The 12,489-nt window shown below is 36.7% G+C and overlaps 1 protein-coding gene across 1 annotated transcript in view; it reads right to left on the minus strand.

Annotated features, from left to right (window-relative positions):
- LOC148063386 (vertebrate ancient opsin-like) overlaps positions 1 to 12,489 on the minus strand; it is a 52,878-nt gene that overhangs the window by 13,203 nt on the left and 27,186 nt on the right. The window contains exon 3 of the mRNA XM_087810514.1: positions 430 to 663. Within this exon, the coding sequence (XP_087666640.1) occupies positions 430 to 663 (234 nt within the window). The remainder of the gene's footprint in view (positions 1 to 429; positions 664 to 12,489) is intronic.

Consider the following 12,489-nt stretch of genomic DNA (forward strand, 5'->3'; position numbering starts at 1 on the left):
CATTTCTTGTAAACAGTCGTCTGTGTGCAGATGACTTGTCAAAAGGCTTCAGCTAAAGCGAGAATCCAACCCGCAATAAACACGAGCTGCTCCTGAGACCGAGTTGAACCTTTGCCGTGTTCTCATTATGTCGGCTGTAATTTACGCCCTCCTGGGCATGTTCAAAAATGGAATCTCATATTGGATGAAGGAACATTAACCAATCATCGGGCCCCGGCAAACAATAAAACCCTAAAATAGCTCTAATTTCAAGATAATGACACCCGGAGAAACTGGCGATGACTAAAGTGGGCGGGGGCTAATGGAGGTTTGCATAGAGGGTAATTAAAAAAAAAGTAGGAAGTCATTAAGGATTTTTTGTTATCATGCCTTCCAGGTAGTGACTCGACAAACATGAAGCAGGAATCGAAGGGACGCTCGTCGTCTCACCTGCTTGTTCATGAAGACGTAGATGACGGGGTTGATGACCGTGCTGGTCTTGGCCAGCACCGAGGGAATGATGCTGGCGACCGGCGTGACCAGACCCGGCGGCCCGAACGTGGCCATCAGCGCCATGATGCCGTACGGCAGCCAGCACAGCAGGTAGCAGATCACCATGATCAGCACCATGAGTAGGACCCGCTGCTCACGCTTCCGGCCCATCGACGAGTTGATGCTGCTTACCTGTGCAGGGGGGGGAGAAAAAGTCCATTTCTTTCAAATCTTTTCTTAACATTTCATTTTATAACAGAGAGAGAATTACACAACCAACAAAGCCGTCATCGACGCTCTCCGCTAATGGACCTTGGATTAGAAACATTTCCCCCCCGGTTCATTGTCCGCCCACTTCCTCTTCATTTGCCGCTTCTGACGAACTATTCTGATTCAGTTCATATCCTCCGAGCATTTTTCTGTGAACTCTGGGCGGCAGACGTCCACTTTTAATGGAAGTAAATGTGAAACTGAACATTTTTACAGCATCAAAAACCAGAAAAAAAACATAAAATACAAACCCCTTCTGCTTTTTTTTTTTCAATGAAAAAAAATTGTATTTAGTAAAAACTTTTATTAAAAAATAAGATTAAATAATTCAATGTCAAAAAATGTCCTATTCAACATTGAAAAATACAGACGGCATAATAAAAAAGTCTTTGAATTTTTATTTAGTTCCGTGATCTTGGGTTGCCCAGATGTAACCATTCAATTATATTTTTAGACCAAATTATGTTACTTTTTACAATAATAATTGAATTTTAGACAGATTTATTTATACATTGAAAACAAATACATTGCGAAAGAAAATACTTGTTTGAATTTGAATTGTTTTAGCTCTTTGGTTTATACCAATGTGTTTGAGGTATCCCTTGTATTCCATTTTATTCACATCTAATTGTTAAACTTTACTTTACTTCCATAGAGACAGAAACTGTTTTCATTGCAATAAGGAGCTAAAAAGATTAAATCTAGTAATGAATGACTTTTTAAATTGAATATTTATGTTCAATAGTTTATTATAAATATTCGTTTTTTTTCCTAGTCTGATGATAATTGTAACTTATTTTTAGGTGAAATCTAATTGACCAATCAAATAGGCCACATCAAAATATGTCATTCTCCAATTTGTGACTAAAAATATTAATTAAAAAAATATCTTTAAATGTGAATGAAAATGAATTGAAAATATAATACCCTAAATATATTTTTAAATACATATTATAATTCCATAAATATGAAATAAACGTGTTATTATTGCTTGACAAAATATGTATTTTATCGTTAATTTTACTTGTTTGTAAAATTATAATGAGAAAAGATAATAAGAAAATAACCTTTTTTTTATTAAAAAAACACGCAGTTTTACAATTTTGTTTATATTGCTAATTATGTTGTTTTTATGATTGTTATTAGTTATTTTTATCTAGTGCAAAATATTTATCTATAATTTAAAAAGAAAAAAAAATGATACTAGCAAGTTTCAAGATTATTTAAATCAAGCTCTTCTTAAAGGTATACATAATTAAATGTTTTACATTATGTATTGAAAAGCTCCCTCAAAAATGTCCTCACCTTTTTATGCTTTTTTATGCTTTTCTTTTTACTTCCTGACTCTGCGTATGAGTGCCGTCAAGGATGAATGATTGATTATTGATTAGTCGGAGGTCGTGGGTTTGTTTCCTTTCTTTAAACCCTTTTTATTCCACATGTTTGTGAAGAGTCATAACAATAAAAAGAAAGGATTTACTGGAGGTGTCAGTGGTTCTTTTCAGCCCATCCACATTTAAATGTTAATGTTTGAGTTTACATTTACGTTTATGACAAAATCTTAACAGAGGAATAAATATTGGGTTTTTTACAAGAATAAATTAACTTAAAGTGTGTTTATTATTCTCAGAAGTAGCTCCAGTGACAGATCTATGATAACGATCATTTAAGAATGAACAAAAAATAAAAAAGTATACACTATTCTTCTAACAAATACCTGCAAGCGAAATCAAAGAAATTAAACTTAACGGTTTATGTCGTAACAACTATCATCTTTTATGGGTCCGTAATTAAAAAAGCATTATCGTTAGAGGAGCAAGATTATTAGTTTTGTTTTCTGTAATGGTTAATAAAAAGGTTTTAAAATAGATATTATTGGTGTTTGTTTTTGAAGCAGAAACAGTCTGTTTGACAGATTTTCACCTTATTTCTCATTAAAAAACACTAATAAATGGATGTTTGTTCCAAGAATGCACTTTTTTTTTACAAAACGATGACATTTTGTTGTTGAATATGGCAGCATCACTCATTCAAGAAGTAGTACTGTCATGGAAACACTTAACTCTGACCACTATGACCTCGAAATTTCATTAGATCCCATTATAATCCACAGAGTTCTTCCGCTAGTGACGTGACAAACAAATCCCCGTAAGCAGCAGTAATCCAGGGAACCTTAAAGCACAAACACAATCCTGCCACTTAAGCCTGAGCATCAATTCAGCTCAGCGCTGCTCAAGCAGGAGTACGTTGACGATAAAAATCACCTTTGAAATTGAAAAAAATCTGATTACATTTCATCGTAGATCATCTAAGTCCTGAAGTCTTCTTGTCTTTTGTGAAAATTAGATCATTTTTTGTTTTTATCCAACAGCATTTTTCGCAATAAGCTTTAAATAACCATTATGCAAATTTGGAATGCTAGGATTTTTTTTCTAATAGTGTTAACATTATTGTTAAAACTATTGCCAGAAGATATTTGTGTAGTGTTGACAGCATAAAAATGAATGAACCAAATATAAATGATATAAGATCAGACAATAAAATACAATAACATAAGTTGCATTACGTTAAAGGTGGGAAAAAACAACAATTTAAAAAGTATAATTTAATAAAAAAAAAAAAATGCTAACTATTGACGAATTATAATATTATCAAGAATATAAAGCACTCAATTTCCTGTTGTGTTATCTCAGGGTCAAGTTGACCAGAAGGGATATTAAAAACAAATTTGTTTTCGGGCTTTCAGGTCACATTGACCCTGAGACAACACAAGGGATACCACAAACAGAATTGTTTTCAGGCTTTTGTGTCACTGTGACCCTGAGATAACACAAGGGATAACAAAATAAATGTTGTTTTCAGGCCTTCTGGGTCACATTGACCCTGAAATAACCCAAGGGATACCACAAACACATATGTTTCCGGGCCTTCGGGTCACCTTGACCCTGAGATTACCCAAGGGATACCACAAAAACATTTTTTTTTTTCGGGCCTTCGGGTCACCTTGACTCTAAGATAACACAAAAGTTAAAGCCCTAATAGGATAGGATTTAAAATATTGTTTTTGGCTCCCTCTGTATCTGAACAGTGTAACTACAATGTCAAAAAGATTCCTCGTACCTTTCTGAATTCTCTGCTTGTGCATTTAATAAAGAAACAACCTTAAAGTTATCGTTGTGTCTCGTTTTACCTCAACTGTATGTTAAAACAAATTCTCAGTACTACATATATATGTATCATGACCCGCTGTCGTAATGCAGTTCGGTGGTCATGTGACACTCACAGACAGAACAGAGAGTGAATGGTCATAATTAAACTTCATCATTACAGATAAATACGGAGGATAAACACGAATGATTACAAAAGAATTGATGCACAAAAACCTGTGGGGACTTAATAAAAGTTTTTCATATGTGCCATATCTCACCTCCCTATTTGGCAAGACAGTACTTTCAGGTAAACATTTTTTTGGACATTCTGGACTTTAAATTGGTTTCAAGAGGCTGCCCTGGTGCCGACTCAGACTATTACAGGACAAACATAATGTTCCCATTTTGTCTCTTATGTGTGCGGTGTTCTTTTCAAAAGCCGCTGCAAGAGTCTCCAGAAAATGTGAAATTATTTTCCACCCGTGTGTGTGTGTGTAGATGTGTGTGTGTGAGTGTGTGAGCAAATTGTCAGCCATAGCGAGTGACTAATGTGTTCTCTGAGCCGTGACAAACATGTTTCACGTCTGCGCGCATGTTTGCGCTGTCAGGTTGATGTCCGTCCGAACGTCTCGCTAGAACATCAGCTGAAGTCACAACCTGTCGTCAAAACTCCCCCTGCTTTTGTTTTGCTCTTGGTGGTTGCTACCATAGCAACTTTTGATGACGCCTGACAAGTTGTCACACGTTCTTTTTTATGTGCAACTGCAAAAAATAACTGAGGTTTTTAGTTCACAAATAATTGATCAACGATAAATGAGCAAAGTGGAATTACGAGCGTAAAACAACTCCATGCATAATATATCATCTTTGTTCTCAGTCAACAAAGTCATTAGGGGAATACGTTGAACTCGAGGCAACCTTGTGTTAATGTCTTCAATCTTTAGCAATAATTACTAAAAGAGAGACGATTAAGTAAAATGCTACGACTCGCTAAAGTAGCAACACTACAAAAACTAATATTTTGCCTTATAAATTGATTCTTTCGCTACTTTTTTTAATGAGGGAATCTTAAAAAAAAAAAAGGAATAACTTTAGAAGAAATCAGCCAAAGCGTTTTCTTTTTTCAATTCACTTTTTGAGCCATTTTGGTTAATTTAATCGGAAATCCGGTGCGGTTGTTAGTCACGCCGCTTCAAAGTCACTGTCGCGGCGACGTCGTTACACCGACTGTCGTCTTTGTTCTGCTATGTGGGCCGACGTCCTGTAGAGCAGAGTCTTGCTGTTACTGGCGTCAAAGAAATGAATGAGTGATCAAGTAATGTGGTAATAATTATCGTTTCACTGGTGTTTTTCGTAAGTGTTTCAAGGTCAGAGGGAGCAGGTTTGTTTTTAATGTTATCCTCATCAACCCAAGTGTTTTGCTAAACAAGAATTGTGCTCAATTTATTTATTTTTAACAGTTTGAAAGTAATCATTGGAAAGGAATTAGTTTGAAACAGTGACGGCTTCAATAATCATTTGATTTTTAAACTTTATTACTGAAATATTTGGGAACCAATAACGGAAGTTGCTGGAACGTCTGGCAAGCATGTGACCTGAGGCCGCTCTCTCATTGGCCCCTTTACGTTAAATTGATTAATCAAAGGCATATTTAGAAAAAATTGCACTTGACAACAAATCACCAGAGCTCCGTTTGACATTCCACACAAGTGTCAAATGCGTGACATTTCAAATAATTTTGTGTCTTCTTTCGCTCAGTTCGCTCATTCTTTGTTTTATCGATTTTTGTGTGGTTTCTCTGTGAATATGGGCTCTTTAAGTAGTTATTTATTTGTATTATAACACTACAAGAAATTGAAATTCAAAGTCTGATGGCAAACATTTACTTCCATAGAGAATGAAACAGTTTTTTTTAAACAGCAGCTAAAGAGATTAAATCTAATAATGAATGACTATTTGTGCTCAATAGTTTATAAAATATTATCTTTTGCTTTATTTTTCCCTAATCTGATGCCTTTTGTAACTTTTTATCAGGTCAAATGTGAACAAAGAAGTTAGGGTGTGTTTTATTTTCCAAATTGTGAATAAAAAATTAATATAAATTAACTTGTTAAACAAAAATGGAGTCCCTTGCTCTACCTGTAATCTTAAATGGAGGGCCCTGGAATATCATGTCACAGGTCGCAAATGTAAGTTGGAGACCCCTGAGAACAAACACTATGTTTTATTATCGTAAACTACGAAAGGATAGTAGAACCCTGTAGTATTTCAATGTTTAATAACTGAAGGTGTTGTAATATAACTTTGCAATAAATCAAATCTGGGAAAAAAGGCAAGATTTTATGTCCATTCTTTCTCAAGTTTTTTGCTTTCCTAATAAAATGGACTCAATTTGATTTTTCGTTTATATTGAGAGACGAGGATTTGCAACAATGACCAGATATGAATGAAGCCATAAAGAAAAGATCTGTTCTCGTGAGTAAATATAGGAAGACTCGACTTTTTCTTTCGTCTGACATTTTCAGGCAGAAGGATGGAGTCCTGCGGGTCTTTAGGAGGGAGGTGCTATCATCTTGTCAACGGTGATGAAAAGATGTGGTTGTGAAGAGAGCTGTCTGACTCGTAACTTTTCCGAGGTATTTCATTGCCACAGTTTGCCGCGAGAAAGTTTTCCAAACTACTTTGTCATCCTCATATTGGAGGACATTTATAACTAGAAAATAAACAACAAGGTTTTAATTCCATCATGTACAACAGTATTAAATTAACCTTGGGTTCATGACAAACCAGTTTCTCAATTACCAAATCCTAGTAAACAAATTATATTGTTATTATGAGGGAAATGAATTTCCCTGGTGCGAAAAATCCGGTTAAAAAAAATCTTTCAAGTGCCGATTTAAATCACTTTTAAATTATTCCATTTTAGAACGTTTAATTCAATTTAAAGGCTTCTACTCATTCCTCTGACCTATTTTGTCGACGATTTGCACCCTAGCTTGACATTTAATGGGATCCCTGTTAGGAAATAGAATATCAGCGTCAGAATCTAAAAACATTTATTTTAGCTAATCCTCTGTAAAGCCTTGCAAAGCTGAGTGAGGATGAGCTGCGTTTTAGAAGAAAAAAACACCGTCAGATCCTCCCATCAATCCCTTATTGATTTCTTTTTAAAGCCTGCCTTTGAGATGTAATGGAATCGGAGGTTATCGTTTTAACCGGGTCTCTGGGTGTTCATGAGGTTGTAATTAATTGAGATTAAATTGGGATTATGTGATGAACCGAGCCGCTGTCTCCGTCCTACTCGTCGTCATGATTGAATCCCGCTTTATATACAAGTGTCGATTTGACTTTTAATTAAATACTTCAAATGTAGATGCTTTTATGGTAGATTCAAAATTAAAAATGAAACTATTTATAACTAAATGATGTTGATTTTGTGTCTTTGTATTGACAACATCATGTTAGCGTGAAGAAAATTAGTTAAAACGATAGTTCACCCAAAAATCAAACTTAGTTTTATACTCACGGTCATATCGACTAAGGGTTGGGATTATTTTCAGAATAATCTGTTCTTTAGTTATAGGAAACATTAATGATCATTTTAATGTAGCAACTGGAGCTCAGTTGTCTTTCTCTTTATCTTCATCCAAAAAGACACTTAAAAATATAGATAGTAGACTTAAGGCGCTCGCGAAATTTACCCAGAGTACTTCCTGTCTGTGTAGTATAGCAGCTAGCTATCTTTTTAGAGTTATAGGCAAAAAGTGTCTGTAGTGATGTAGATGAAGACAACTGAGCTTCAGCCGCTACATTAAAACGAACTTCGAACTTTGTATACAACTTTAAAAAAGAACAGATTTATTATAACATGAGGGTGAGTAGAAAATGTAAAGTTAACATTGGCTAACCAATACTAGCTCCTAAGGACGCATAACTAGCAAAAAAAAAGTAGTTCTTAGTTCTAAAACTTATAAATATACAAATAAATATATTTATATATATATATATATATATATATATATATATATATATATAATAGAATCATAATAAATAAATAATGTTGATTTTTTTGTCTTTATATTGAGTACGTCATGTTGGAAACGATGGTTAGCTAACCAAGATGCTGCCGACCATTATTTATTCTTTTTTTTAATAAATTGAAATTTAAAAATAAGAGCCTTTCTCAAAGGGGATGAGAAGATAACAATACCACGACTAATAAAATATTAAAAGACACCAAACTGTGTTTGACAAGCAGCTGCGAGTTTCTTCACGATCGCAAACACTTTCCCCGAGCTGAAGTGAAAACTCTTCAACGAAGATCATCTATTGTTCCCGTGATTACACGTAGGACCCAAACTTATAATCACATTAGCTCTATTATTGAGCTACAAAGCCAAGTTGGTTTGGAATCTTCAAGCGTGATTACAAGTCTGGAGTACGTGTCTGCCAGGGCGGCCGCCGAGCGTCTGGTGCTCAAGGGCTGCAGGCAGTCGACACCTCCTGCACCTTCGCCAGCTGCCGCTTGCCTTCCCTTCCAGCTACCCCGGCCATTACAGCGAGATTGGTTGTGGCGATGTGACAGAAAATGTGGGGGAAGATACCGTCATGGAAGAAGAAACTGTGAGAGAGTTTTAGGTGTGTAACTCTGAGGAAGAGGCTCGGAAAGTGTTTTCTCCGAAAGAGGAAAACGGTGAGGCATGTGGGGAGAAGCTGCACGCTGGATACTCAGGAGTTATTTTGTACGATGGAAAGTCCTCCGAGTCCAGTTGGGAGTGGAGAAGCTGTTGTGATCAATTTACAAAGACGTCCCTCCTCCTGACTCTCTATTCTCTCCACAGGCTTTTAGTTCACTTTGCCTCGCTCTGCTATAATCGCACACAGACGCCGCTTCCTATAGCCTCCATTTCCCTGGTAATTAGAGTTTAGGTGCGAATCCAACGGACTTTTGACAACCCTGTCGCAGAGATGCACTTTGCTCGGACAAGAAAACCACAAATGAGCTTGTTCGGGGACTCTCTGTGAGGTTACCGGAACCGTATCACTTAATGGAAGAGAAACTGTTTCCTGAGAGTATTTAGTGTGATAGTCCTGTCAACACACACACATCCACAGAGAGGAGATCCTGCTCCGCCTCACAGTAATTAAGCTAAATGAGACGGGATTTAATTGCACATCTTACAAGGCAACAAAGGTAGTATGATTTATTGTTGTGTCGTTTCTCGATTGGTGATGTGAAAGCAAACACCCGAGAGTCGTCTCAGCTTGTCATCTCATAACTCTGATTTGTTAATGTTAAAAATCCAGCAGAAAGTTTTCTAAACTTTCTTATCTCTTTGCACTTCGTTTATTTATTTTCACTTTGCACTTGCTGTACATTCTACGGTCTGCTGTGTACTGGAAATATAATTCCCCATAGGAGATCTCCAGAGAAACTCATAAAGTCTTTCTAATATAATCAAATCTAGACTAGTTGCTGAGACACACAACAACATCCAGGTTGAAATATAAGCGATTACATTATAAAATAGTAACATAAAAATCATGGCTAATCTTAAAGCCAGATCCCAGTAATAGGAATCGGGCAGATTTACTAAAGTTGAAAGTACTATACCAAGTGCCAGCTTTAAGAAAATATTTTTTATGAAGTTCTATAAAAATAATTTGTATATTTTGGGTGTTTTAAGTTGTTTGTGCCTTAGTTACTGTAGTTATTGAAATGAATGCAGCCCTATAAAATGTTGTATAGGTTGGTTCATTAATGTTACAGTTTGCAAAGAAAATTTCACCCAAAATTCAAAATTCACTCATTTCTACTCACCCTCATGTCCACTAAGTGTTGGGATTATTTTTTAGAGTAATCCATTATTGGAGTTATAGGCAAATATGTACGTTCATGCTAATGTTGCGACCGGAGCTGACTCATTGACCATAACAACCATATGCCCCAGTACTGCTCAACTGTAATCATCTGTAGTACCTCTTGTATTGAAACCTCAGCAAGAGAAAATGTTTCGAAAAATAATTATAATAATAATTAAAAAAAACAACATATTTAAAGCTTGTTTAAAGAAGGAGCTACAAGGCTACTCATGCTACATCTTGCGGGAGCCTCCAGTATTACACGGTGTACTGTAAGTAAGTAAGTAAGTAATTTGTATTTATATAGCGCTTATCCAGACCAGGGTCACAAAGCACTTAGACAATAAAAATAATACTCAATAAAATAGTTACTTAAAAGGTCAAGACAACATTGAGAAACAACACAGGAGTTCCAGAAAATTAATGAAAAGCCTGCACGAATAAAAATGTCTTAAGATGTTTCTTGAAGGAGTCAGTAGATCATCAAACACAGAGGGAGAGGAAGATCGTTCCAAAGCTAAAGAGCAACAGCCTGGAAGGATTTCTCTCCTCTGGTCCTGAACCGTGTGCGAGGAACCATCAGTAGATTCTGATCCACAGACCTCAGAGCCCGAGCTGGGGTGTAAGGCTGGATCAGATCACTGATGTAAGGAGGAGCCTGACCATGAATAGATCTGAAAGTAAGAACCAGAACGTTAAAGTTGATCCTGAAAGAAACTGGAAGCCAGTGAAGAGTTTTAAGGATCGGAGAAATGTGAGTTCTTCTACTAGAGCGGCTCAGAATTCTCGCTGCAGAGTTCTGTATCAACTGCTGGCGAGACAGATCCTTCTTGTTAAGACATGAAAACAAACTGCGAAACAGGGATTTAATTGTTGTTATTTTGTTTGCAAAGAGTACATTTCAGGTATTTTATGAGGCCCCATGAGAAAGGCACAATTTTAAACACACCTCATTATAAAGAATTAGCAGGAAGTCATATTGATAGTGTCTGTCCTCATATTAAGCCATCGCTTATTACAAAAGTAAGGAGCCAAAGTGAGGGTTGTTTTGCATATAAGAATATTGTCATTATATTTGATATGTTTAACCCTAGTGTTATTTCAGGGATAAGGTGACCCAAAGGCCCGAATATGTTTGTGGTATCCCTTGTGTTGTCTCTGGGTCAAAGTGAACAACCTCCCAGGCTTCCAGAAATACTTATGCAGTGGCTTAAGTCGTTCACCTTGATTCAGAGACAACGCAAGGGATACCACAAACACATTTGTTTTTAGGCCCATGGGTCACCTTCAGCCTGAGATAACGCAAGGGTTAAAAGTTTTTTGTTATTTAACAGTAATTGAGAACAATTTAATGTGTATGTATTGTGGCCAACATTTTGAACCCAGTCACTGGAAGAGAAGTTAAAAGAGAATTGTAACAACGATGGCCAATTTAGCATAAAACTCCTCCATCACAATTATGCCGTAGGAAACTAAAAAACAAGAAAAAAAGTGCGATAAATTAATCTTTCCCCACTGAGTCAAGACAAAAGAGCTTTTTGAACGGCATCATCTCACAGTTCCTGAAATGAACATGCATTGTAGGTGGTCTAGTTTATATCTCATCATAACACTGGAATTCTTTAGTACTGAAAAGTTTTTGCAAGTTTGAATCCAATGCAGCTGCCGAAATAAAACAGAATGATTGTGTATCTGCGGCGACTATGTAATGCAACTCATAGTTAAGAACTTCAACTTTTGTGGTTCTATATGTATGTGTGTGTTTACATCACTAGTGACAAATGTTATAGTGCGCATGGAAGATCTGCTTTTGGAATTGCAAAAAGATTTCAGGTAATTCCATAAACTATCCAGTTTTAGTTCCGTACAACAACAAAGTGTTGTGTCGTTGGTTCATCAAGTGGACATCGATAACCTGCCAACTAGGAAAAAAAAAAGATATTCATAATCCTGTCAGTTAAAGTACAAATCGTCCTGTTTATACAAGGTTATCACTGAATATCAACATGGCTGCCAAAAACCATTCAATGACTTGCGAGCTCGGTGCGCTCTGGACTGTTTGGCCTCAGCATTCAAGTGTCGCTATTTATCTTCAGCAAGACAATTTATGCTCCTAAACATGATTGATCGCAGGATTTGTGCCTCCAGTGTTAGTCCTGAACACCGCAGTCCTCCCGCGGCCTGCCAAAAAAACATCCCCACCCCGGCCGTCAGCCATCAAAGGGCCTTTCTCAGCAAGAAACCTCAAGTTTCTTGAGTAGCTGTTCAAAACACACACCTCCCCTACTTTCCCTTCACCACTCTCTCACTCTCCTTTTCCTTCAATCTGAATTGTCAGACACAGCGACACGACTGTAACTTCTATCGAATGAGAAGGAGTCAAGGAAATCCGCCAAGTGCCGGGAAGCGAGCGCCAAAGCGCTACAGTCCCACCGTTGGTAAAAGATGGAATCAGCGCCCCGGATTGAACTCCGCCGGGCTGCTGGGAATTGAATCTTGTGAATGAATGGACACTGAAGGTCCATCAGGTTAAATTTGAAAAAAAAAAACAGAATTCCAAACAACCAGAAGGACATGAAGTCTCTGATAATCCGGTTAATAATTGCAAAGCAAGGCGTCTTTTCTTGTACAAGTCGATTGCTTCTGCCAGCACCTTGCAGCCTCCACCTCCTCCTACTTCCTGGATCTCAGGGGAGTTTGAAGATTTTGACAGAAATACAAAGTCAAATGCAGACAC

This window comes from Callionymus lyra, chromosome 16 (assembly GCF_982586985.1).
Source record: "Callionymus lyra chromosome 16, fCalLyr1.hap1.1, whole genome shotgun sequence".
Classification (NCBI taxonomy): domain Eukaryota; kingdom Metazoa; phylum Chordata; class Actinopteri; order Syngnathiformes; family Callionymidae; genus Callionymus; species Callionymus lyra.